At 40.2% G+C, this 27,946-nt stretch overlaps 2 protein-coding genes across 4 annotated transcripts; one reads left to right on the top strand and one right to left on the bottom strand.

The window, feature by feature from the left end:
• Positions 1–425: 425 nt before the first annotated feature.
• Positions 426–7,619, bottom strand: MDH1B (malate dehydrogenase 1B; the record flags this gene model as incomplete). Its single annotated transcript, XM_082311452.1, has 9 exons — positions 7,544–7,619; positions 7,007–7,119; positions 5,909–6,043; positions 5,604–5,746; positions 4,425–4,927; positions 3,207–3,348; positions 2,037–2,200; positions 1,237–1,376; positions 426–500 (listed from the first exon to the last, which is right to left on the bottom strand). The coding sequence occupies exons 1-9, from the start codon at positions 7,563–7,565 to the stop codon at positions 426–428; spliced, it is 1,437 nt and encodes a 478-aa protein (XP_082167578.1). The 5' UTR covers positions 7,566–7,619.
• Positions 7,620–20,528, top strand: FASTKD2 (FAST kinase domains 2). 3 transcript variants are annotated; one of them, XM_082311727.1, is made up of 12 exons: positions 7,620–7,722; positions 8,479–9,266; positions 9,683–9,786; positions 11,299–11,407; positions 12,965–13,088; positions 15,335–15,474; positions 15,780–15,952; positions 16,342–16,505; positions 17,522–17,743; positions 18,663–18,747; positions 19,825–19,939; positions 20,394–20,528. In XM_082311727.1, the coding sequence occupies exons 2-12, from the start codon at positions 8,583–8,585 to the stop codon at positions 20,511–20,513; spliced, it is 2,040 nt and encodes a 679-aa protein (XP_082167853.1). In that variant the 5' UTR covers positions 7,620–7,722; positions 8,479–8,582; the 3' UTR covers positions 20,514–20,528. The 3 variants fall into 3 exon arrangements, with proteins under 3 accessions (XP_082167853.1, XP_082167855.1, XP_082167854.1); XM_082311728.1 differs by lacking the exon at positions 7,620–7,722 and adding an exon at positions 7,840–8,320; XM_082311729.1 differs by lacking the exon at positions 7,620–7,722 and having other exon boundaries at positions 7,839–9,266; positions 17,522–17,572.
• Positions 20,529–27,946: the final 7,418 nt, after the last annotated feature.

Here is a 27,946-nt window from a genome sequence, read left to right as displayed (position 1 = left end):
TGTATTTCTAGATAGTAAAGAATAGTAAAGTATAGTAAATAATAGCTTCAAAAACATACAGTAGGACATATGGTGAAAGTGCTTTTCTAATAATAGTTACTTGGATTAAAAAGATTTTATATTTACTAATAACCTAAGATAAAATGTGTCATGCTAGATGTATTATTTATGCTCAGCTTTTATATTAATGGTTTGTGAATGACACAATAGAAACTTATCAAAACAAGGTTGCTACCATGCAGGCTTCCCCTTCCTATCACCATGCCCCAGGCATGGTCAGGACACATTGGATAAGCACTTGTTATTTATATTCCTTCCTGAAGGATTTTATATTCATTTTAAATGAAAGGGACATAAAATAAGAATCCATTACTTAAATTCTCACTTAAAACTTGATCTCATCTTTTATGGGAAGAAAAACCCACCTATTTTTTACTAGTGTTTTTATCAGCTCCATACGGATGCATTTCCTTTATTTCCTTTAGTGCAATGAGCTTTTCCTGAATGGGGGGGAAAAAAAAAAAAAAAGGCAGTTAAAGCAGTTTTAGTATCACCCATTCTTTTCATCCACTGTAATTTCTAGCATAAACTTAAAATATGTTAAATTAAAATAATCCGTATGTGTAACTAGTATGACTGAAGATCACAAGATCTGATTGAAGCTGGAATGTAGAGTCTGGGGCCAGTCTTTTTAGTATCTTAATAATTAGTCAAATTAAATTATTTTTGTCTCACTAAGTGACAAGAAGTTAATGATGCAATTACTACTCACTGATTCTGTATTTTCTGAATAATCCCTAATTCTAGTAAAATCTGGCCTTCATTCATGCAGAGTGACAGCCATAAGGATCCCACAAGATATATCTCCTGGCATAGAACTACTGTGAATATCACACGAGCAAAATCAACATCAGCAGCATAGAATGTAGAAACATTAAATTAAAGCAAATATTTCTGTTTTGCACAAAGCCTGCAGAACTTGGGGGTGCAAATTCTTCACTTACATAGGTAAACTTATTTTATCATCTCCTTTTTGGGCAACAGAACAGTCGTCTGTTCATTTCAATATATAAATACTACCTTACACTTATAGATACCTGGTATTTATCATGCATAAGTGCATGTGTGCAGTTTGTACATCTAACATTTGGATTAAAGGTCTCAGTATTCAAAGTTATATTGCAGCATACCCATAGGTGGCAGAATGGGCATACTATTAGATAGAAGAATCATCACCTGAATCAGCTCATGGGCTAAGCGTCCCAGAACTTCTTGGGTCTTTTCATTAATTTCTAATTCTGTCATGACTTCCCAGTTACCATTCTGGAACCTCACTGGCATAGAGAAGACAATCCCTTCAGGAACGCAAAATTGACCTGAAGAAGAGGGAAAAAATGACTCAAACATATTATTTCTGATTAAAAAACACATCCTAACCAGTGTCAAGATTAAGTCCTACAAATTTGCAAAAGTCTGCAACTGTAAGATCTTAGTAGAGACTAAGGAGACTGCCTTTTTCAATGTACAGTTCAAAGACTAAAGAGTTCCCCTTTTACTGTAACTTTGTATTTTAGGTAGACATACATGTAACAATTTTACATCTTAAAAAGGGGGAAAATTATTTTTTTTATTTCATACAAGGATTAAATGGCTCTTGTGAAACGTTCCATTTATTGGTCCACATAACTACACAAGAAGAACATGCTTTTATAGCTTAGGCTCTAAGAACTATAAAGAGTCCTTGCACAAAACACATACACCAAAAAAGCATTTAAACTAAAAGACTAGGAGACAATCTGCAGCAAGACAATATTAACCTAAGAGATGCTTGTAAGAAGTGAGTATCAAATCACAAGCTCTGGAGAGCAAAACTGCTTAGATCTGGAGGTTCTTATGCTGAAACAAACTCTCAGCCTCCCACTATATCATGATTTGTTTTACAAGTTTTTATTAAATTAAAAATCTTGATCAAAAAAACCCCATTATACGTACTGGGGAAAGCTACAAGAGAATATGTGAAGCAAAAGTAGATTTACCTTTAGTGGGTATTCCCACAGAAAAGATCTCCCCAGGAGGAGAGCCATGATACCAGTATTTCAGTACAGTGGCTATCGCATGAGCAGGTAACATTCCTACACAATGAGAGACCCGGGAACTCAGTGAACTCTGTGCAGATAGAAATTCTGAATGGATCCATTCGCTACCAACAAAAAAAGGGGGGGGAGGGGGGGGGGGGAGAAGGAAGAAAAAACTAAGATGACTGCAGGAAGAGTAGTTTTCTAGAGGAAAGAAGAACTAAACCTGAGGGAAGAAAATAGTTGAAACTTATTCAAACTTCACTGCTGAAGGCAAGGCACTTAAAGACAGAAAAAATAGGGTGTAACAAGCGGCTCAAAAGCTAACAACAAGCACTACTTATCTATGAAAGTTAGGTCATTTACTCAAGTCATAACCTGTAGTAGTAGTAGTAGTAGTAGTAGTAGTAGTAGTAGTAGTAGTAGTAGTAGTAGTAGTAGTAGTGTCTTACATAAGAACCCAGCCATGATCCATAATCCCCCTGTGCTAGGCACAGCACAAGTGTAGAACAAAAGAAATGTCTGCCATCCAGTAAACGCTAGGTTCAGACCAGAGTGGGAGCTCCACATAGCCAGGCCTGAGTGCATGTCACATCTGCCCTCTCGCTCCACCCATCCTTTCTCTGCTACTTCTCTTTCCACAAGAAGCTATCTAGCTGCCAGGTAACCTTTTTACATAGGTTAACAAATGAATTGTCTGTTTTGGGAAACTGACAACATTAGTGTGATCAGGCTGTACGTTCAATGGAATTCAGGTATGTCAAGATGCAGATGTATGTTTAATATTATTTCAAAGTTTCTTTCTACATACTAGACATCTAAGTCACTACCTGGACTTTCATTACTTCTTGTATGCTGCTCATTATATGATAGAAAAGAAACACACTTCATATGTAGGAAAACCTAGTTATAAACAAAGTTGGCAGGAGAGTCAGAACTATGTACAGCACTAGGAACTACTCCTTTTGCAGACTCAGTACTTCAACTTGAAGTCCTTTATGTACAGTGCTAGTCAGTAAAGACAAATCTTGAAAACAAAAACCTTTCTTGATGTTTATTACACAGTTCAGATAAACATGCATTAAAAGCAGTTATTTAGTTTTACTTTAAAAAACCAAATCTGTACTGTACCTGTCATAAATCATATTCAACAAAGGACGTGAAAAACTAGCTGGGCCCCAGATAGCACAGTCATATCCATAAAGTTTTGCATGTGACAAATCGATGTAGTTACAGCCAGTAATATTGCCCCAAACAATCACATCTTTAACTCCTGTAACAGAGGAAAATACATAGATTAATGAAGAGACAGACAAATACTTTCACAATGTAGGCTGGACTAGATGACCTTCAGAAGACCCTTTCAAGATGAATTATTCTTCAATTCAGTGTTCTGCCTTGATAGCAGAAATTATTTGATCTGAAAAATGCAACAAGGTTCTCCATAACTTATGAAACCTCATCACAAGCTGAAAAAGGAACTTTAATTTATATCATGTTATTGTACATAATAGACAAAACCTAGTAAATACTTAGCTGTTAAAAACCAAAACAAATCATACTGCAAACATACAGCAATATTCATTTTAAATCCTGTACGCGCAAATACAGAATGCCTAACAGTAAAAAATCATTTAAAAAAAATCTACCTGCTTGGGTGCAAAAGGAATTTCTGCCTGATAGGTTATTCAGCCTATTAAGTTACTTTTCTATTTTATTAGGCTCCAAATATCTAGACGTGTCATTGATTGATAACCAGTTCCTACCCCTGCAACACTGAAAGAATCCTGATGCTGAGCAGGCTGTTGGAGCACACCTTTGCTATGCAGTGCAGATATGCAAATATAACCAAACTATAACAATTGACCTGAGAAAGAAAGCTAATTAACTGGATACAATACTACAACACAGCTCTACTATACTCTCATCTGCACAGCAGTATGTTGTCGTGTTTATTCACAGCTAGCTTGTGTGTCTCCAAAATAACAATGCGCTGCAGCGTGCAAATGCAATCCTGAAGTCCTAGCTCCTGATCTCCAACACAGCTCAGTCCTTCTTAGTATATTTCCAGCATGAAATACACACCAGAATGGCAGGGCTGCATCCAAGAGTTAACAAAACAATGGACATTCATGGGATCAAGCACAGATCCAGATAGCAGTAAGCAACAGAGAATGGTAGCGCCTGCTAGTCACACCCTGGCATTCTGCACAGCCGTGCAATTCAGCAGGTGCACTGCTGAGCTTGCATTTCTGCACGCACATCAACAGTCTCCTGCAATGAAATATGTACTCTCCAAGGTGCCCATCCACTGAATTCCCCAAATGCTACCAGAACATAAATATTCACCTGCTGCATTCATATTCAGCTTCCTGGCCAGCGTGGCTTTAGCTGCACTTTCCCAGGATGTCGCAACAGCAATGACATTTTCAGGCTTAATGGACTGTCCATATGTCATAATCATCATTGCCTTAAGGTTTACAAAGGTTTTTCCTGATGAAATTACTCTGACCCCACTCTTGGCATTCTTTTCAATCAGGGGAGCATACACTTGACAGATCTCACTCACTTCTCTGATGTAGTTCTCAAGGGACTGGACTTCACGGTTTAAGAGGACATCATCAAGAACAATGATAATATCAGCTTGAATAAAAGCCTCATCGATTTCCGTATGCTCTGAAATACTGCGGAGGAGTGGGAACGCCATGTCTTCAGCTTCCATTACAATACCGCAAAGAACATCCTTAAACTGGACGGTGTCAAGCAAATGGATACTGATTTCTGTGGTCATCCCAAACACTTCTCCACTGGCCAACAGAGGGATCAGCTGATAACAGATTGAAGCTGATGCACTGATAAGAGAAGTGTATAGAAAAATTATAGTTAACCACTAACCACTGCCTGTTTGGAAGTATTACATAAACAAACACAAAGATCTTTCTTTTGTATTTCATTATGTTTAAATAGACCATTAGCTTGGATCCTTTATTGCTGTTTCTGTCATTTTAACAGGTTAAAAATTAAAACAGTTGGGTTCTCCTTTCATTTGAAGGTTTTTCCATCCTATACATTTCAGGATACTGTCACTTAAAAATTGGTGTCTTTAAAGAACCACAATTTTTTAAGGTACTCTGTTAGGCCTACCAGAAATGCAGAAATTTCTAAAGCTAGAACTGCAGGAGACTCTTTACTTATTTAAATATTTCCAAAAACATTTAATGCAAGATAGTTGCATTACAAAATTCCTAGCTTATTTTGTAAATACTTGCTTTTCCCTAAGGTGGTCTGAGGTCTAAATGTTGCCTGTTCACATCCCTCACTTAGACTGGTGCAAAATGTAACAAAAGTAGAAATAATTTCTAACTTATATACTGAATGCTCATAGTGAGGGGTGCAGAACTTAATTCAAATCAGCAAATTACAGGGATTCATGTATAACTTCAGACAGTTATATCTGTTATACGTGACAGAAAAAATGCATTCTTCTGAAGCTCAGAGAAACTTCATAGATATTCCTTTTACTCTCACCTGGTGATCCAGATCTGCAAAGGCTTGATAAGACTTTTAATCTCTTCCTGTTCTTTTTCCATTTCAATATGCGCCTGCAGGTTCTCCTCAGCAACATGGAGCATTTCCTCACTCAACATCATTGAGGTGATGCCATAATAATGCTAAGAACAAAAAGGGTTATCTCTAATCAAATGAGAACCCAAACACAGCAAGGTAACATTAGAAAGGATAGCTTTATTTTACATTTGTAGGAGGAATAAAGAACAACAATGTTATAAGAAAATGTAGAATATGGGTTTACAGTATTAAAGGCAAGTCATTACCTGAGCATATTCCAGAAAATCATTAACTCCTCCCAGAAGCAGACCCTTCCCTCCACGGTCCAACAGTTCTCTCCAAATGATAGGGGACTGACTGTGTTCCCAGCCATTCATTTCGCAAATGTCATGAAGCCACTGCTAATGTAAACATCCCCGCCAAAAGGTTTTAATACTTTTTCACATGTGATAACACTTAAATGTTACACCTATAAACATTCTTATTATTTCCTCTCAATACATAATTACAAAGTGCTTCACAACGTACTCACATACCAGTGTGTGCAAAACGGGGGAATAACACAATGCAAAGCACGGTGATACACTGTGATACCTCAGTAAAAGAGCAACAGGTTTTACTTCTGCTTGATTTTACTGCTGTAATTTTGCTCAATTATCTTAGCGGTACTAAAGATAGCCATGTTGCGAAGCAGCGAGTAATCTGAGGATCCCTATTTAGCTGCAGAAGGTAAGCAAGCTGCAGAGGTTAATTGCTATTCACTTAACTGTTTGAGTTACTTGGCTGAAGTGTCAAGCATAAGGCACGAGGTAAACATCATATCTATCTCATGAAGAAATACTGCAATTTTTTTCAGTTCCTTATAGAAACTACAGTGTAGACATGGCAACACATCTACAGCAAAAGTGGTCAGAAAGGCCCATCCACATTGCAAACAAATATGTGTGATTTAATTTCATATTTCCATTGTAATTCAAAGCCTTTGAATGCCAGAAATGTTCTTGACAAGTAACAACTCTGAAGGCATGTGCAATCACAGTTCGCAAAGGATTTACAGGCTGAGCAGCCATTTATACATAATAAAAACCCAATAAACTTGAACTTCTTACTGACAAAACACAGCTTTAGGCTGGCCCTCATTTTGTGCCCACATTCTGTGGTAAGACCCACGAGAATGCCAGTCTCTCACAACATCCAAAGCTTTCCTCTGGCTGGCTCTCACAGCCAAAGCTGCTTCTGTAGCACCTCTACCCACATATCAAAACACTAATAAAGGACAAGAAGAGACGTACTACAGATAAGCACATTCCTTGCTTTGTAGAGCACTGGGGCATCTACCAACGACTTGACTCGCAGTCCCTTACCTCCCATTTGTCAGGGTGCTGAGGGATCTTGTGAACCCTGAAGTCTGGCAAGTTAGCCTGGAGATAGTCAGCCAGGAGCTCGGCTTTGGCATAGTAAGGGCAGTTTGCCTTACCTGTGAACACAGTGACAACACTGCAAATGGAAGATTTTGTGACATTGACCAATAAGGGCTTAACAGGCCAAACGTTCTTTAATTGTTCCAATTCAAAAAGAGTCTTCTGTAACCAGCACCCCCTGAGTTCCCAGAAAGTAACAGGACAAGCATATGAGTCAGCAAAGAAAGGATAATTTTGGAGGTGAAACAGTCTCTTCAGCCAGCATTTAAGGGACTGAGGAGGCCACCCCGCAGGGAACAGCAGCAGAAAGAGGCAGAAGCCTCACCGACGGAGTACGAAGGGGAGGAGGCTGACTCGGGACAGACACCCTACAGACACCGCTCTCCAGAGAGACTAGAAGAGCGAAAAGTGAGGCAGCCGCAGAGAGGGGCGGCCGCTCCGGGCTGAGGCTGAGGCTGCCGCCCGCGCCCGCCGCCTCACCTGCCAGCACCAACTTGGCCATGCGCGCGGCACCCTCCAACGGTCGCCTCGGCGTTGCGCAGCAACGCGCCGCGCGCCGCGGCCGTTTGTCCCTCGGCCCGCGCCGTCCGTCTCGCGAGGCCCGCCGCGACCGCGCGGAGAGGTGGGGGCCCGGGTGTCATGGCGCCGCCGCGTGCGAGGTAACAGCTACCGGGCGGCGGGGGTCCGGTGCGCGACCCGCCCGCCCCTTCCCGGCGCCGCTGAGGCGGGCGGGCGGCCCGGCCCGGCCCGGCCCAGCCCTGCCCTGCCCTGCCCGGCGGGATCCCCCGCCGCCGCGCCCGGCTGTTTCGAGTCGGTGCGGAGCCCCCGAAAGACCTCTGTTCCCTTGGCGCCGGGCCGCGGGCCTGCGCCACTGGTCCCGTATCCCCCGGGCAGCGTTCCCAGCGCCGGCAGAAAGCGAGCCCCAAACCGAGAGGCTGTGCCCCGCCGGGTGCCCCCGGCCCTGGGAGCGGGCCCGCGGGTGTGCCGCGGCCGCCGGGCAGGCGGCTCGGCCCTGGGGTGGCGGCAGGGAGGCTGGGACAGGCCGTGGGCCGGGACGGGCTGTTGGTGGCCGCAGCCGGGCGGGATTCTGTTAACCGGAGCTGGGGGTGGGCAGTGATCCACCGGAGCCCTCGCAGGAGAAACGACAGTTAGGAAAAGACTCTCCGTCCCGGCATAGTGTTTGGTTGAAACGGCAGAGAGGAAAAAGAGTTGACACCCAGGATGAGTTAGCTTTGTGTTGAGATGTTTGACTAAAAGGTAGGACACCCAATAAAAATCCCTCTGCAAATCGTTTTCCAAGGATCTTTTTCCAAAACTTTTTTTTCTGCTGTAAAAAACGTGCATAGATTTGGCAACTGAAACTTTAGGAACTGGAAGTCTGCTAACTAATCTGTAATTTTCAATTGTTTTTACAGATAAGTGATCTTATGCAGTTTCTCCATGTTTCCACTGGTAGCATTTCATTGGATCCCTTACTTTGAGTTGGCATTTCAAATCTATTAATGAGACATTAGCAAAAATGAATAACAAGATAAGTTATTTGTTAAATACTGTTAGATGCATGCATAGGTGCAATTCTGTGCTCACTCCCAAATCTTCAGCCACAACAAGAAAACACGTTTTATGGATTGGCAGATACAGGGATGCCCTGGAAAATGTGAACTTCAGGAAATTATTTTTAAATATTTGTCCTTCTCTGCATGGATCATCTCTTCGATTTCTATCTCAAAAGACAGATGTTTTTAGCACAGGTGCTAAAATACAACCAGAGAAGAGTACAGAGGCTTTGTTGAGTGAGCAGGCTCCCCACAGCTCCTTGGAGCTTGAAAAGTGGGATGATTCTGGGAGCGTCAAAGAGAAGCATGTAACGGATCATAGTGAATCGTTCTTTAATAGTCTCCAGAAATGTACCTGTCCTTGCGATGCACTGGACTTGGCTTCAGAGTCTGCAGTTTCCATTAAGCACTTCACAAACTGTTTAACTACAGTATGGAGGCTCTACAAAAACCTGTCGGAAGACCAGCAGCGTTACGAGAAGCAGTTGATCTTTGAGCACCCAGCTTTTGTCAAGCTTTGTCAGGAGCTGCTGCGGGACTCCAGAAGGATGACACGGGGTGACCTGGTGTTCAGTCTGCATGCCGTCGTGAACCTAGGTGTTCCTCAGAACACTCTCCTAGTCCAGACTTTGGTGAGAGTGTGCCAAGTAAGTATCAGAATCCTGCTTCTCCTAAGTTTGGGCCGAAACCTCAGGGCTAATTCTGGGAGGCTGTGCAACACCAGCGAAAGTTGGGTTATGTCCCTGGTTTAGTCTGATGTTCCAATGAAACAGGGCTCCCACAGTTAATTTGCGTGTACTTCTAATTTCCTTCATTTTTGAAACCACTGCCTGATTTTAGAAATATTTAACAGAGAGGAGAAGTCTTAAAAATCATTACCCTTTTCAAATCAACTAAATTTGACTGATGTGAGACCTTGTAGGTCACTGCAGAATTAAAGCTTATGAATTGACTTCTGGGGGGAAAGAGAAGATGGCAGGTACAGATTAAGACTGATCAGTTTTTCTTTTCTGAAACTTTTACTGGTCTGAAGTAATCTGACATTGTGAAAACTCTTTAACAGGAGAAGCTCAATCAACTTGATAACCGATGTATCTCAGTTTTGGCAACTACTTTAGCAGGGCTGGATAAAGACAAGAATGTGAGCGCTCTTCAAGCTGGATTACAGTGAGAAAAATATATCTTTCACATGTTCTTCATATTTAAATGTTGTTTGAATATATGTTTTTTAGAAATTGTGGAGGGAATGTCTGCATAAAAGACATACTGTGGTTTTAGGACTTAAGCGATCACATGAAATAACAGCTGTACAAGACAGTAATTTTTGGCATTGTCTTTGCAGTTTCAAGCAGAAAGGCTTCTGATGGCATAGGGTGCGAGACTGCTCTGCAGGGGATTCATATTCTGACTGCAGCTCCACCACTGTGGGCTTTTTGTGATGTTGATCAAGTCACTTCACATATCTATGCCTCTGTTTTACCCGTGTGTAGAGAGGAGGTAATGAGACTAGCTTACTTTGTGAAGTATTTTCATTTGTCATGATGAAAAATGCCGTTTAACAGCCAGGGAATATTTTCTTTTAATTTAGTAACTAAAAATTAAGATGAAGACAAGTTTAGACTTTATCTGTGCATCCGGCAAGGACTTCTGTGTAGTTCTTTATCAGAATAACTTCTTTGGCTGTAGTGATTTTTTTCTGGGCCAATGAGATTTATGTGGGTAAACAATCTGCTCGGTCCCATGAGATTGTTTTTACTGAGGCTGTCACAAAACTTGCTGTGGATTAGTTCTTTTGGTCCTGTGTCAAATCCTGCTTTGAGAAGGTGGATGTGTTAGTGATAGGCAAAAAACAGGTTCTCCTGAAAGCTCAGGTACACAGCTCTTTTCAGTTGCTAGAAGGCAGGAGATCCATTTACAGCTCTTTCTCTGTCTGGATGTCCGGAGCTCTTGCCCATTTGCAGGAAGCCGCATCTGCAGGGATGACTTTCAGAGCAGTGCGCTGCCTTAGAAAGTTACAGTTCATATTTTTGTAGCTGTGCAGGCATATTTAAGGGTGATTCAGACATAAGAATTACAATACCTCCTTCTGAGCCAGAAAAGGAGGTGCTGGGAATGCAGACCTCCTTCATCTTGTGCTTATGATCCCTCTGTGTTATGATGTCCCCTTCTGTTCCTGCAGCCCACAGCACTGCTTGTTTGGTTTTTTTCCTCACTTGAACGAAGTTGTTGTCAGTGTCGGTCCCCAAGTTTCCTAGCTGTTTCAGAACTTGCCTGCACATGGATGATTCTATGATAAAAATGTGCAATTTTTTTTTTCTGCAGACAAGTGTTAATTCCTTGAGGCTTAACAGCACTCAGTCTGCACAGTCTCACGTGCAGTCTGGTCAGGTACCCCTGCTGTTAATGTATCGGCAACAACACTCATCCATCAGGATAACATTAAGAAAGCACATATAATTATTTCCACGTGGAAAATATCTGTGCTGCAGCTACATCATGTAGAGTTATGCCAGCCTTGCAAAAAAGGAGGTGGGAGAGGAGCAGGGAATTACAACTTTAACTTGGGAGTACATCAGTGAGGGACAATGGGGGTACCTACCTGCTTCTGCTGACATGAGGTAAGCTCTGTTAAACAGTTACTCTCTCTAACTCAAGGCCTTATCTGTGTTTCTTCATCAGATTACTAGTGGAGCAGCGCATTCCAAGTATCAGAGACATCTTTATACTGCAAAACCTGATGAAATGCATGGGAAAAGATGCTCCAGTCTTTCTGAAAAAGAAGTTAGAGGTAAATTTAGTTGGAGGCTCATTTTTACTTCAACAAAGCCTGTGCTCTTGCATTGTTTATAAATTGTGTGTGGTTCTTTCCAGACACTCAAAGAGAAAATACAATAGAAAGGTTAACTGCATTTGCTATATGAATCATAGTCCAGCTATATCTGCCGGAAGAACTTAGATTTGGAGGCTGGGAATATGGCACCCTGAAAGGGGGCAGAAAGCAGTGGAGATGGTACAAAAGGAATTGAGGCAATAAAATAGCAATACCCTCACCTCTTGTTTGGGTTGGCCACATGGTATTTCATAGAAGCACTTACAGACTGTTCCCTGATTCCCTTGCCCAGCTTGTGGCTGGAAGACAAGAAGACAGAAAACTAGTCTGTGATGGGGCTGTGTCCAATAATGGTATGGGGCTAGAGGACCCATGGGAGAGAGATGCCCGGAGAACTCGCCTGGCTCATGGCCTTATCTTTCTGTGTATCTGAAAGGTCCCCTGGGAAATACAGTGGTTGGGAGCAGGCTGTAGGTTTTATGGCAGGGTGTAGTGGGTTTCATCCACTGATTTAAAGACACTTTATGAAACCTTCTTTCAAAGAGGGCCTGCTAGTGTTTTCATCACATAGCTGAAGGGCTCTGAGGTCAAGAGTTTGTAATAGCATTCATGAGGAAGTGAGGGAAGGTGCCACTGATGGGAATCTGGGCAAGAATAGAGCAGTGCAGGGGGCTCATGCAATGTGTTAATTGTAAGTAAATCGTAAAACATTGGACAAGGTACCACTTTTTACAAGATGGTGAGAAACCAGCTGAAGATGTGGTAGAATATGGAACTGAGAGGAAAGTGACATTTCCACTTGGTAACTGAAGGGAGCTCAATTTTCTGAGCCTACAGGGTGCTTTTTTTAATACTGTGTAATTTCTATTGTAGACACATTTTGTATTTAACCTTTGATATGCATGCAGTAAGGATATTGTATTTTAATAGCCAATATACTTCGTAGTCTCATTTTTACTGTCATTTATATCAATCTAATTACTGCTTCGATAAATTAAGTCTCTCTTGTGGCATCAGAGCTGACCTTCTGTGCCTCAGTCCACATTTGTAGCTGGGTGTTTGTATTAAGGATATGCCACTTGGTGTGCTATTGGATCATTTTGAAGGCTTACAGCTTTCACGCACATCCAAAACAGTAATTGGAGTACTATTTAATAAGTCAACTGTGCCAATGATATTTCTGCTACTTTTTTAAGAGTTGGTAGAAGGTACATATTCACAGTATTTGGAAATGAGCTTTACTGACACTTCTTTCTTTAAAAAAAAAACATATAAAGGCAAATTGCTGGGAACTTGCATAGTGACACGGCTCTAGAACACTTGATCTGCTATGAGTGTATATTAAGAAATTAAGAGTAGTTACTTTATGCTTTTGCTGTTTGTTGCTCCTTTTTCTTTCATGTAAGTCTGAACAGGCTAAGGAATTTGGGAAAGTTTTGGTGAAATGCCTTCACCAGAAAGCAGTGATAATATACCCGAAGAATGAAGGATTTAATAAACTCTAATTCACTTTAGATGGCAGTTTTGAAAGAGATAGACCATCTGACTTTCTCGAATGCTCTGCGTGTGTTTTTGGCTCTTGTTGCAATGAATTATTGTTCCTTTCCAATCCTGAATGCCTGCAGTAAGAAGATCCAGGGTAAGAAAAAAATTTTTATTAAATTTCACTTCCTTATACCAAATTCTTCCTAATTATTGTCTTGTCTCCCTTTTCTGATTTCCTTTAAAACTCAGGAAACATCTTTGTTTTACAGGATATTATAGTAATGTGGAGCCATTTGACAAGCAGCAAGACAGAAAATTACTGATCGATAATGAAAGCAAATAGCTCTTGTTGTATCCGCCCTTCTTAACATTTACCTGAATTACGTATTTTTCTTTGCATTTTTCTGTATGCAGAATTTAGGAAAAAGAATTGAATTCTAGCAAGAAAAAATAGATTTCAGGTAAACTTTTAAAACAAATTTGAATTGGAAGCGGACATCTTACAGGATGGATTGGTGGCTTAGTTTGATTAGTTGATAAACTAAAGGGAACATAGTGTTTCCCTGATTAACTGGATTTAATTATTGAATGCTACGTAATAACTGACCTCATGTTGCAGCCCAGAAAAAAAAATAAATGAAAGCTAATGCTTTCACCTTTCTCCATAGCTTTACAATACCTTTCTTAAGTATATATGGTCAGTATGTATTGATTCACACTTAAAATACCTATGAATTTGTGTCTAAAAAAACATCAAGATAGCAAAACAGCATTCTTAACATAAATGAACCAGGAGTGTTTGGGCTGCTTGTACAGCCTTTCTTTGTCCTGGTTGCTCATATGTGTTAGGACACGGTCTTTAATTACACATACTGGCTTCTCCCATAGGATTTTCACCACACTCAGTACACAGGCTAGATGGCATACACAGCGTGAGCAGCTACTCAGTACTTTTTTCTGCACTTTTTTAGCACATGCTCTCAGGACTTATATGCTGCACATGGTGCAAATGATGCTCTGGGGACAGAGTGATTAACTTCTGGACAGAAATGACCCCTATCAGAGGCTGGAGATGGAATAGGAAGAGGAGGGAGGGGCACACTTTGGGGCCCATGGGGCAATGGAATTCTCCAGCAGGTTTTCCAGGTCCTGTGCTGTTGCTGGGGCTCTCAAGAAAGTAGCCCCCTCTCCCATATCTGGGGACCTGACCAGAATTGTAATAACTGTGTACTTCATAGGTACTTACTGAGTTAATTTTTGCAGCAGCAAGGGAGTGATGCAGTGGTGATATTACTTTTCTAGTTATGCAGAAGAGAGAGATTAAGGTCAAAGTGTCCAGTAGTATGAGATTCTGTTAGCCAGTTTTCTTTAAGAATACCTAGCATTGCAAATCACTTTATTTGATGCACAGCTCTCAATGAGGTAACAGTGTTTTATGCTGAGCCTGGAAAATCACTGAGCACAACTCAGAGGAGTTAAATATAGTTATTTTCGTGCTATCCTCTTGAGTCCTCTGGCAGAAGAAAAGATAAAGTCTAGTTTTGATGGGTGCTGATCCTAGTACTATAACTATGCTCTTTTCTCTTGCCATCACTGTCTTTTATGACATGTGTGCCCCTCATTGCAGCGAACAAAGTGGGGTGTTCGAGAGAGAGCATTGTTCTTCAGTATTAATCTTTTTCATCTCAGGAGTAGGTCCATCTTATGTGGCAAATGAAGCAGCAGTCCTGTGCAGAAGTCTGTTGTCATCTGGCACTCAATCTGTGTCATCACGCTCATATGCCAGGAGGTTACGTTATGGTTCCATGTTTTCCAGTTTGGCATACACTAAGGGTTTAGTGCTTGAGCAGCCCTAAATGGGGCTTTTTAGACATAGATTCGTATTTGTGGTTTCTTGTTGTTTTCTAAAACCAAATGGGAAAAAAATATAAATTTCAGCATGTGTCAATATCTAATTAATCAGCAGCTTTAGATCCACCTCTTTGTTACTCCCTCAGCCGACATGGTGAAGTGGACAGCCCAAAGGCTCAATCAGTACTAAAGGGGCTAGCATGAGGGTTTCCATGCTGAGTGCAGGGAGGTGCTGAAAATCAAGAATCCTGGAACAGAAGATGTTCTGGGAACACAGTCGTCTTGCTTCTTTTGTTAATTTGTCCCTTTATGCTGATTTATCCCTTCTAGCTTGATCCTGACTCAGTTTGGTTTCTTCTACCTCTCAGTTTCTTCATGTGTTCTAGCTCGGTTGACTTTGCCTAGCTAGTCTTGGTCTGTTCCACTGTTCCTTATCTGGTTTTATTTTTCCCCCTCCTCCATCCCTTAGCCAAACTGTTTCCGTAGTGTCTCCAACCTACAGCTCCCATTGCTTTGTATCATTTGTCCTTTTTTGCACTTCTGTTACAGAGAATGTCCACGATGCTCCATTTCGGCAGTTAATTCTCATTCTAGAAGCTTGTTACAGTCTCCAGTACCGTGATGTAAAACTGTTTTCAGCATTAGCAGACTATGTTGGTTCTACTGCCTACCTTTGGGACAAAAAACAGGTGCGTTTGAGACCACATAATTTATAGTGGTACTAGTAGAATATCCAGTGCTTTCCATCTTACCTTTCTTCCTGTTTGTGTTTGTTCTTTGGAGAACAGATTTTTTAGGAATACCGATCTGATGAAGTTGATACAGTTAAATTTTTAAAATGCTTTTCTATTTATTGATGAATAAAGAAATAAGAAATAAAAGGGGTGTTATGGTTTGAAAAATTTGCTTTCATTAAAAATGCCTTTTATGAAATCAACAGGTAGGACCCACTTTACTGGCGTTCTTGACCTTATAAAACTATCTTTTCTTTTAGATTATCCTTTTTCTTTCTGCCTTCGAGACACTTGGCTTTCAGCCTAGTGAGCTGATGGGTATTTTTGCTGAGAAGTTGACAGAAGACCCTGAATTCCTCAACTTGAAAAACCTTTTGATTGTTCTCCGAGTGTATTCACGACTCAACTATGTTCCCAGAGGCCAAAAGCATCTGTAGGTTTTCGTTTAGAATACCTGATAATACATTATGTCATCATTATAGAGTAATGTATGGCAACTGGTATTTGATTTCAGTTGTGAAAGAGTTCACAATCCTGTTTTATTAATCTGTAAGGTAAATTTGCTGTGTCTTTTCACATTTTTTCTACATAGGATTTTTTCTTTGTCATTGGAAATGGAGGCCTTGGTTCTAGACTGACCAGGCTACTAAATCTGTTGATAGGTAGCTGTATCCTGAAAGAAGAATCAAAAGCTAATGTTAGATTACACAACATGTGATTATACAAGATAATAAAGATTTCTAAGTTGTATTTTTGTTTGAAATCTGTATTTTATATAGTGTTATTTGTGTATTGAGATGTTTTTCTTCTGCTTTTGAAAAGGTTTTTTGAGACTCTTCATAGCTGCTTGAATAAGTACCTCCCTCAGCTTTCCAACACAGATCTGCTGAAGGCAGTGTATTCACTTTGCATCTTAGGATATCTTCCTCATCGTGCACTTGATGAACTGCTGCAAAAGGACAGCAGGAATGAGCTGCTACAGTCAGGTCAGGCCTTACTTTGTCACGTTCTTGTTTTAAAAGGGATAGTCTGCCTCCATACATAATTTTTTGTAACTGTGTTAAAAGTTTAGACATGAAAGAACGCAAACATCATTAATATTAAATTTGAAGTCCTCAAGACAAAGCTAACGTAGTGATGGTGATCTAAGTGATCCGTTTCTGCACTAGGGCATCAGGCTTATTGTCTTGGGCCCCATAGTGGCAACAGTTTAATAGTAGGTGTGCACATGGAGAGACGTGAATATGAAATTTGTGAAAGTGGTAGAAATGTATAAGAGCCAGGGGTTCTATCTTCGACAGATGTTCAGGCATTTTTAAAAACACAGGAAGTCTTAACCTTTGTAAACCAACTTTAGTACCTGGAATCATGAGTAAAAGGAGTTTTTTTGACTGCTCTGAGTTATAATGAGAAACTTGGAATGGTTTGTAGTAGAACTTTGTTTCCACATTACAATTCTCTACAGCCAGTAGAGTAGTTCAGTGGAGTGGAAATTCACGTAGAGTAAAACACTGTGTCTTGCTGTTGAGCCTGCTGTGACTGAACCGTAAAGCTGTAACTGCTTAGAGTTTGTGCGGCTTAGTACTCTTAAAGTACAGTTTCAAAATTATGGCCAAGTCTGATATCCCTTCTTTGATTTATAAATAGCTTCCTAGTTGTCTGGATTTTATAAATGGTTTTCACGCATGCTCTCTCATTCAGTGTTCTCCTTAAGTCTCCTGTTACAACTGATAGCATGCACAAAGCTGTGTACAGTAGAAGGGAAAGACTGGATAAATGGGCAGGTCCCAGCTGTAGACTTTAATGTTATAGTTAGTGAATTGATGGTGTATATTTAACAATATATTGAAGATACTCAATAATATTCAGTGAGAAAGCAATTGGGTTTTGATTCCTATATTGAAATTCATTTGCTCTGCCAGAACAGACTGTGAATGACAATAATGTGAAAAATTCTGTGGGATCATACATTGGATGTAATATTTTTTGTATCCTTTTTCAGATGATCTTTACAAAGAACAAAAGGAAATGATGCTTCGCTGTGTGAAAGCATGTATGGAACTTGATAGCCCTTCCTTCACGAAGCCTGCATTTGTGCTGACTGAGACTTTCTCCTCATTAGTATCTCTTAATCTCAGAAAGGCCCGGGAGGCACTGATAGAACTTCTGGGAGATGAGAGCATGTTTCGGCAAAATGTTCAGCTGCCATATAAATATCATATTGGTATGAAGCCAAATTACTGTCATATTCTCTTTAATGTAGATTTATAATTCCCAGAATAATAAGGTGGTAACAAATTTGTGTAGGGTGCAAGTGAGTAAAAGTGTAACACTTTGAAGACACAATCTTTTAACAAATTATGTCCTTGATTGGTGAATCTGCTTGCTAGGATGCTTCTGTTAGAGTATTTAAGTCAATTTACTAAAACTTTATGATTGCTTTTATTTACAAAACTGCTTTGGACTTTTTGTTAAGCATCAACGAGCAGATGTTAATTGTACATAAATCCAATATGGCCAACTGTTCTAGAGAGTTGACATGTTAGTACTAAATCACATTAGAAACAAAGCCAAACAGCAGCCTTCTTTTGTTCTCTGACTTGTTTCTTCTCTGAAGCTCTGGCTAAGGTTTGGATTCTACTTTCATTTATGAAATGGGATATGACCTTCTTTGACAGGTGATCATTTCATAACATTTGGTTTCTTTTATATTTTGATATTGCTTATTTTTTTGGCAGCCACCCAGCTTACCAATTTTTCTGTATTTGTAATAATTTTCTTCCTAAATATTTCTAATGAGGAATTGGATTACAGGAAAATCTGAGTAGGTATGACAGACTGCGATCAAGACTAATTTCTTTAAACTATGATTTCACTCCCATAAAGTTATATCTACAGTTTCCAAAACCAAGTGTTTTGGTTTTTTTGTTTTTTGTTTTTTTTTTTTTTTCCGGAGATGTGCAAGTTAGAGCTGTTTATATTGGTTGCAGGGAGGGAAAAGCCATCGGTAATATGTAAATTACTAGAGAAGAGCAACTAGAAACAGAGCAGTGACAGTGTCTGTTAACTTTTTCAAATGAGCTGTTAATTTGAAAACATTTTGAACTCTTGCAGTGTTAAATGTTTTGTTGTTTTGTTTTCAGATTTTGAAATCAGAATGGATTCAGACAGAAAAAAAGTGCTCCCAATAGCTGCAACAGATGATCATGCTGACTCAAGTGTTCAAAGGTGTCTTTTTTTGACTGCATATTTTTTATAGCAGGCTGGTTTTATTTGTATGTATTCCATCTAGTTACTTCTGTGGTTCACTGATTTGCAGAAGCAAAGTATATAACTAACTTGTTATTTATGGTCACTGAAATATACAGAAATTGCCATGCCAGTTCAGAGCAGCAACTCATCCAGCTTGATACCTTCTTCTAACAGAGGCTAAAACTTAACATTTCAGAGAAGGAGGCAGGAAACATAACAGTAATCTGATACTCTTGTAATGGATACGGGTTTTGAAGTATGACTGAAATGCCTTCCAAAAAATTGCTACATTAGGGCTTTAAATTCCAGATATTTGTGTGTCCAGTTATACATTCAGTTATTCTCTTAAGTCTCTAAAATGTGTGTCTCAATGGTATGTTATGGCAATTAATTCAGCTGCTGAAATATAATTTGAATTAAAAGGATCATCATATCCACATTTTAGGTGATTAAATTAATCTTGTGTAGAAGAATGACCTCTCAGTAACAGAAGTAGGACGTATATCATTTAAGTAACGCTTAAGTAGAATTGCATAATACTTAGTATTTGTGTGCTGGATCACTGCACAGGAATGTATTTTTTATAGTTTGCTTTTTGGGAAAAGGAGAGCTAGTGAATTGTGTAACTGTCAGGCCTCCGAGGCATTCAGCTTTCCTCACCCTTCCAAGCAGGTTTTTATAGCAGGAAGCAACTGATTCTGAATATTAGCAAAGGATCAAAGTAAATGCAGAAGCTGTCAAAATAATGTAGAATTTTGAATGGTCTGTTTCCTTTTCATTGTGGGATAAGTGGAGATCTAAGGGCTTAATTCTGCTGTAGGTATTTGGGTAGATGCTGGTACTTGCGTGAAGCTCATGGAAGAAGAGAGGGTCTAAATAACTTAAGTTTGGAGAAGGAAAAAGATAATGAAATTTGTGCAGTCTTGATATTTTTGCCTACCAGAAAGACAGCTATATATTCTGCAGTGTTAAAGAACATCATTGAATCATTGTCTTAGAAATGCTTCTTCTGCATTTGTAAAATGGAGTCTTCCCTACTCTTCTTGGTTGTAGATTGGCTTTTCTCTTTGTTCCTCTGTCTGCCTTCTGTGTGGGTACAATGCACCCCCAAGGGAAGCTGGCGATGAGGAAGAGGCATCTAAATAAACTGGGCTATCACGTGATTCTGGTAAGAACAGTCCTGTTATTCTCTCTGGTTTTGTCCTGTTATCAGCACAGTGATGAGTATGTTCGTTTGGTAGAACAGGCCTCGTTAGGGAATGGTGAGCCTTCTCCAGAGGGGTAATTGTGTATCATCTCTACTTAGAAGGCAGTGGTGGTGTCTCTAGGGAGAAAGGACAGAGGAACTCTAAAAGACAAGCTACCACTTATCGTTATCAGCAAAATAAATACAATCATAGTTCAGCCAAAAAAAAAAAAATCAAGCCACTTAATTGCTTTGTACCTAAAAAACCTATGTGACTTTGGCTTATTTCCCTGATTTTTACAGAATGAATGATTCAAGTCAACTTGTTTTCAAAATACAGCAACTCCCTATGGCCACTGGGTGCTTGGTTTGTGGGACAGGGTAGTTTGCTAAAGACAATCAAACTAATGTACGCTTTCCTTTTCCTTTCTTCCAGGTCCTGAACAAGAAGTTTCAGGAAATGACAAATGAAGATGCAGTTGAGTTTTTGAAAGGAAAAATTTATTCAGAAAATGCTTTCCCATTTTCTGAAGTGACCGTGCAGGATAATAATTAAAATAAACTAACAGTTTTGGATCTCCTGATCTCTCTTTTTCCTGTGTAATTAATGTAAGGTTTTAATGGAAGAGATAAGCAGTTTTATACACAACTGCCTACTCCAAAGTATTACAGATGGAGAAAAGTTTGTGAAATGAAGGCTGCTGATAGTGGGGGGTTTCTTTTGTGAAGTGGGAGTGAGTTTTCTTTAGTGGAAGGAACTACTTAATTAATCCAAAAAGCATCCTGACATCTATTGCTGTTGAAATTTCTTAATTTTATCTTCACTCTGGTTCCTCTCCCCCATGCCCGAAGTCAAATTTCTCTCTTCTCTTGGGCTGGGTCAGGGAAAGGAAGTGACTGTTTCGAGTGCTTTTGGAACCTGGCCTACAAATATGCACCAGGAGGATTCCCCCACCATCCCCTGTGTTCTCTGTGCAGAACTATCGATGGTAAAGCACTAAATAACTCAGCCTAAGAGGTGTATTAAAAAATCCAAAGTTATGTGAAAAGTTTCTGAAGAAATTAATCTCACCCAGTTTTCAGAAGTTCAGGCCAATAATGGTTCTGTTTTTCTTTTGAACCTTTTGCTTCACTGCTGCTGTAATAGATTTTGAGACCTCTCGCTGTAAGAACACAGGTCTGGCATGTCTCTATAAACTGGCTCTTGCTCTCTGTTTCTGATTAGTGTCTCCACAACTATTTAAAGAGGTGTTGCAACACTCAGATTTCTTCGTTACGTACTGCGATGCATCTGCATTGGCCTGTTATGTCGTGGTGGAATTGATAATGTAGGCAGAGTCCTAGAAGTTCAAAGCAGCTTTGGGCCTTTGAGCTGAAGGAGCAGAGAGAACTGGTACATCTTTTCCGTTCTTGGTAGCGTTCACTGGTAAAATCTGTTTGTTGTGCTGGAGTTGCTGAAGTACTTAGTAAGAGCATTGGAATGCTCAAAATACATACATCTGCCAACAACAGCTTCCTTGTTTCTGCGGTGTAATCAGATCTTCAGTCACAATTTTGCTGTACCATAGCCACAGCCTGATCGGCATGAAGGGAAACAGTAACAGCTTTTACAGTGAGCGTGTGCTACCTAGCGGTGGTGCCCTTGCTTCACTTGATAAGCTACAAGCGCTACGTTCTTTGTCTTTCTGAAGCGGCGTGGACACATGGTTAATATATTAGAATGATGAGGTAAAAAAGGTATTACAGTGATGAGATAAGGTGGAAAGAAACAATGTGCTTAAAAGAAATTCACTGCCCAACTTCTTGCAGAACATGTAGATAGAACATGGTGGAAACTGCAACCGAAGAAGCGTTGTCCCAGCAGTCTGGCATAAAAAGCAGCGCGCGCTGTTCAGCATTTCAGTCTCTGAAATGCAGCATGCGCAGAAAAACAGATTTGATGCAACTGTAAAACTTAACAAGCAGAGTGGAGTTCATCTGCTTGACTTGATGAGAAGTTTGTTGTGCCCCTTTTTTGGATCTGCTACTTTAAGAAAGTAATGTTGGTACAGATTCATCTGTCAAGCAGACTGGTCAGAGCCATTCTGATCTGAGCTGGCCGACTGACTCATGATCCCGGCCTGCACTGGAGGAGGTCTGAAATACTCTGTGCTGGAGAGCCGGGTGGTGCTCAGAGCTGTGTTTGAGCAAGCATTTGGTGCTGTTCAAAGCTGAAGCCCCGCAAACCAAGCGAATGCAGCGTCAGCTGTGGCTCCCCCCTGGGCTGGGGAACAGCTTCCTCTGCTTCGAGCTTTTCAGTCAGGTCCTCAGTAGCAGGTATGTAGTTCCCATCTCTTCAGGGACAGAACACCAGGCAGGGAAGTATCCTGTCCCCATGGGTGGCAGCAGCCTGGGCAGAATTAGCCACCAGTGGGCACAAAATGGCATAGCACATTACATTAAATAGCTGATCACCATCTTTTCTTTCTTTTTTTAAACACCTTACGAGTAGGTGGAAAATTATAGAAGCAGTATGGAAGTGTAGTAGTCTGCCATAATGATCACCTTGCTTATTAAAATATCTTGCTTTATGCTACTTCAATAATTTGTTACTATGTCACTGACATTGATTCATAGTTCCAAGTAGTATGTAGCTGCTGCCAGAGAGACTTCAGAGCTGTGGGTTTCTTGAATCCTTGCATCTGCTAAAAAGCTACGCTGCTGCAATGTCTGAAATAAACCCAGGTTTGTCAGGTGTCCAATTCATGTAGTAAGGGAGATCTAATCCCCTGTTTTGTACATTACAATCTCTATTTAGAATACCATTCTCCTCTCTCTCCTGAATCATGCTTATTAGAAGTAGTGGGAGACTCACAATGAAGATCAACAATAACTGTTTTGCTCCCGTAATTGTGGGTTTTGTCACTGCATGGATTGCTCGGTGTGGAAGGTGCAAAATCCACCCTTTTAAGTAAAACGGATACTAAACAGATGTGTTTTAGCTGACCTGCCAGTGAGGCTAACAGGGGATGCAAGCTGCACCCTTCTCTACCATTTCCAGAGTCTGCCTGCAGACTCAGGAACATGTGTTTCTAACCTTTATTCACTCTTGGAACACTTTGTAAGTGCAGTGGCTGGAAATTTTTTCTGAACAAGGAGTGAGGAACCAGGAAGCTGAATATGGCTTTATTTCATGCAGCCCATGAGTGTATCTTATTAACGGATGGAACCCAGACATTTACTGTGATGTTTGACTCACTAAAGGTATTTCAAGGGCGTATCCGATCCGTAGCAAGGCCAAGGTTCTCAACCCTGTGTGAAGCGAAAATAGGTAATTTATTAAGTAAACTAAATTGCTGAAGGCTTGTTAAAGAAGATAAAGCAAGTATAGGGCTTAGAGTAATTATGTAGCTATGACTTAAAGACAGTGGACTCAGCTGCACAGTGCAACCATATATTTGACCAGATTCTTGTATGAAGGCATCATATTTTATTCCTAGGCCACAAAGCAGTCTGAAAAGTAGATCCATACAAATCTTTCCTTCATTCTGAGCTATGAAATACTGGACTTAAGTATTTGTCCTGCTAATCTCAAAGAAACAGATACTGCCTTTTATGATTCTGTTTTTTACATGCTGCTTGCTGTTAGACATTTTTTGATTCATAAATCTTACCTTATTACAAAACAGTAAAATGCCATGATAAAGCTGGCTTATCTGCTAAATTTTTCCTTGAGAATAATGCATATACTGTTCATCCTTTGAATTCTCCAGGTCATCTGAAAGATATTCACATACAAAAGGGTGATGAGCTCAGATCATTGTCATGTATCACACAATCAATAAGAAAACATTGTCAGAAGGATTTACAAATATAAGTTATATAGAAAACTTCACTGGCCCAAGGATGATGTCAAGCATTGCAGGATGTGTGAACAGATCTAAAATGAGAGCAAGAAACAGGAAGGCAGAAGATGTGGGCTGCAAGGGTCAAGAAGGCTCTTGCGTGAACAGAAAATAAACTAGTACCATCTGAGCAAAAAGGAAACAAAGTTTGTGAAGTAATGCAGATTGAGAACAGTGAGTGTTTGGAAAAGCAAATTGTTTCCATAAGTAGCTGGATTTGCAGACCCTGATGACCTGTAGTTCTCTCCTGCTTGGATTTGCTTGTGTCCAAAACCACTTTTGAGCCCTAACTCCAGCCTTCTCAGGGTATGAAATATTCCAGCCACTCATTCACAAGAAACATCCAGGAACTCTCTTTAAAACTTCCACCTTGCTCTCAAATTGTCCAAGACATTGAAAAGTGACTCGGAAAGAGGGACTAAAAGTACATTGCAAGAGTTTGATTTTTGTTAAGAAATCAGAATCTAAATAAACTGGAGCTTGGAATTAGAGAATGAAAGTCTGTTTCTCAGGTATTTCAACTGTTTCTGCATCAGCAAGACGCTGAATAATGCTTTGTATGCAGAGACCTAGAGATGTGGCTCTGGTCAACTGCTAAAGTGAAGAAAATGCTAAGACTTCCCTCTAATGCTTCCCCTTCCCCCCCCCCCCCCCCCCCGCCATTGCAGCAGGTATTATTTTATATTGCCATTTGTTAATGTTAAGCTATTTTCTTTGCACACAAATCTCAGAGCACAGAAGCTTGCATGAATGAGGGTCCAGTTTCAATACTTCTTTACTGACACTAGAATATCTGAATTAAAAAAGAATTGCAGGTGTTTTGCAGATCTCAAAAAAGGTGGAACATTCACTCCTAGGTGAAATGTACTGAAATGAGTTATTTCAGAACAAAAGCAGAGCCATGGTTATCTGTTGTCCTCTACATGCATACTTTTAAAGCAATTATGTTACTTAAGTATAGGTTTTACTGAACATGTAATCCTGTGGTTTTGTTCTTTGCTAGTAACCATAGTAGTTTTAGTAGTTCTGCATTGTTCTTCTCTTTTAAGTGATGCAAATATAATGGAATTCTGAACTATGTTTAAGATCTGTCCTTATAGCTGTAGCAGGTTTTTCCCTTTTTTCATTATTTCTGGACAACCGCAGTATAAAGTGAAAGTATGAACATGGTGGCAACTGTAAATAGCCACCCAGGAACAAGAAGAAGGAGAATCTGTCTTTGGGTCTGCAGCAAAAGCCCTTGTGTCCACAGATAACCAGTGAGCTTTTTGTTTCATCCTGTTCCCTCTCTCCAAAAATGCTCCTATGCTATACTCCAGTAACACTGTTGCCATGGCACCCATCAAAACCCAGATATGCTCTTGCTTTATGTAGCAAGATGCAAATTCTTATAAACAGGAGAATTTCTTTTCACTTTTCACTGGTATAGGTAAGGGACTCTATCCATGCCTCCAGACAGAGGCAATTTACTGAACACTCTGTGTCACTCCTGAGTATGTGCCATAGTTTGCTCTTATCAGTTCAATCCACAAAGGGCACTTGCGAAATTTTCTGTATTTGCCTGTTTGATTTTCATGGTACAGATTCCACTGCACATAAGATGTCATCTGTACTCGACCACCCTTTAGAAAGGTGGGGAAGTGTGTGGGGAAAGGGGGAGTGGCTCATCGGCTGGTTTAAGTTAAAGTCAGGGCGCTACAGCAATACGCCAGCTGAGGCTGTGGCTCTACAGCTTCAAAGGACAAAACTTGAACTGTTATGCGAGCCCACTTTTCTCCTTCTGCAGCAGGGAACAGCTGGTGAATTGGACTCTGCAGAGAGGCTGGTATAAATGGTGAGAATTGTCACTGAAGTCTTGGTGTGTACTGACACAGATGAGACGAGATTCAGGAAATACACAGTGGCTTGTTGTGGAGGAGATTATATATTTGTCTGTTAAGACATTATTGCACACAATAGGTAGGGAGGGAGGAGAGACCAAGCATGGAGCCCACATTTCAAATGTCAGTCACATAATAAAAGACTATTTTTAAAATATACATATTGAAGACCAATACTGGGTTGTTACTTGCCCTTTGTGCTGGCTCAGCAGTTAGATATCAGCTTTAGCAGAACAACAGACAGTTCCTTGACAGGAAATTCGCTGGAAAATAAAAAGGCAACCTAAACCTCTTGTACACTGCCGTGTGTGAGGCAAGAAGAGGGTAAAGACTGCTGATGCATTTGAATCTCTTGTTTTAGAATATGCTCCGTTTTGCCAATGAACGATTTGTCCCAGGGACATACCGTCTTCTAAATGAATCTTCAGTCTGGGTCATTTCTGTATAAATATAAGGAAAATGATAGAGATCTGAAAAGTTAAGAGGCAAAAAAAATATGTGTGTGCATGTGTCTTTGGAGATTTGCTCTGTATCAGTCTATGCTCACAGAACGGTACAAAATGGTGACTGCTTCACTGATGTTGGCAAGAAGACTTCCTTCTCAGTAGGCAGTGCTCCCCCCAGAAGGCAGTACTGAGGAAGATGAAGGTTGGTTTGATTTCTGCTGATGCAGAATAAAAAGAGAACTTTCCAAACTTTCCACTGCTGGTGGTAGGTTTGATGTTCATTTGCTGAATCTAATAACTCAGTATTTGAAGGGGAAAAAAAGAGAACAACAACAAAGGTATCAAACCCACTCTCTCTGAACAGAGGATAAGATGATCTGACACTAAGGCATTAGACAGAGACATGGGGAATCTGAGTTCAGCTCCCTGCTTGCCACCACTTATCTGCCTGCTCATAGGCAAGTCACTCAGGAGGTGGCCAAGGTGCACGCAGAGTCCTGGTGTGTGCACCCATCTTGGTAGTGCCGTGACTCAAAGGAATGCCCTGCTTGGTAGCAGAGGCACAGTCCCAGCACAGCCAGGTGTTTGTGTTCCCTGTCTGTATAATGGGGATGTCCCCATTTCGAGTTGCTTGGATTTGCAAGCTCTCCCAGGCAGAGCTGGCTGATGTTTCAGATCCACTCCTTGTACAAAGATTAGTAACAGTTCAGCCATGAGAGTGGAGAAAGTCCTGGCTAATTGTAAAAGAAACAGCTCCCTTTGCTGAAGAACCCCAAAACTTGTGACCAATGCAAGCCATTTCAATAGTCTTACTGGAAACCTACCCAGCCCTGTCACAACAAGCACTTCAAAGTTACACTACCCAGTCCCTTCCCCAGATACTATCAGCAGCAACGATTTTTTATAAAATCAGACACCAAAATACAAGCTGTTTCTACTGCCTGTCACACCCATACATACACAGCACACTTCAAACCTGGTTTATAAATTCTTTAACACTCATTTGCAAAAATACACAAGAAATTCTACTGAGTATAAATTACGTAGAATGGACTTGCTTGGCTCAGACGAGATCCGCTTTGAGATCTTTTGTCAGGTATTATTGGTTTCATTAATAATAACTGAGATTCCTTAGGGACATCATAACCATTTTTAACAGATCCTCACAGTGGCTGAGGGGTTTGAAACATTACTCACCTTGCATGGACGTACATACATAACTGCATGCATGCAAGCAATACTGTTATGCTCAGTGGCACTGGTATTAAACAGAAAGCTAAGCATGTGTATCATTGTTGATAGAACGGAGGCCAAAGGTTAATATGAACATGTTTTATAGCTGCAAAAGCTAATTACTTAAGTTGAAGTGAACATAGTGTATATTGTTTGGGTCTAAGAAATAGTATGCAAGAATATTCACATCTAATCATAAAGTATTTTAGTGCTTGTAATAGAACTCATTAAAAATAATGTTGGTTATTCTAGAATACAGTGCAGTAAGCTTGTTTTTTAACCATTAAGCAATAATGGAGACTTATGTGCCATCCTTTACAGTTCTGCTAGTAGCAATAAAATACTAGTTTATTTACTTACAAAGGTAATTATTTTATTTAAAAGTACAAGATAGGCTTTTAATGTTATGTGACATCTTCTTTAAAAAGACCTAATTAAAACAAACAACATATTGCTTTGACAGCTAAAGGTTTACAAGAAGTTTTGTTTCTTCACAAAATCAAGGATTCTTGCCTAATTCTTGCCCACTCAGAGCATCAATATAGA

Source organism: Platalea leucorodia (assembly GCF_965183815.1).
Source record: "Platalea leucorodia genome assembly, chromosome: 5".
Lineage (NCBI taxonomy): Eukaryota > Metazoa > Chordata > Aves > Pelecaniformes > Threskiornithidae > Platalea > Platalea leucorodia.
This window is presented reverse-complemented; position numbering and strand designations above follow the sequence as displayed.

Coding starts and splice junctions, on each gene's coding strand:
- FASTKD2 (XM_082311727.1), top strand. CDS start 8,583: ATGAATAACAAGATAAGTTATTTGTTAAATACTGTTAGATGCATGCAT. Junction 18,748..19,824: donor GCTGACTCAAGTGTTCAAAG/GTGTCTTTTTTT, acceptor TCTTGGTTGTAG/ATTGGCTTTTCTCTTTGTTC. Junction 19,940..20,393: donor TGGGCTATCACGTGATTCTG/GTAAGAACAGTC, acceptor CCTTTCTTCCAG/GTCCTGAACAAGAAGTTTCA.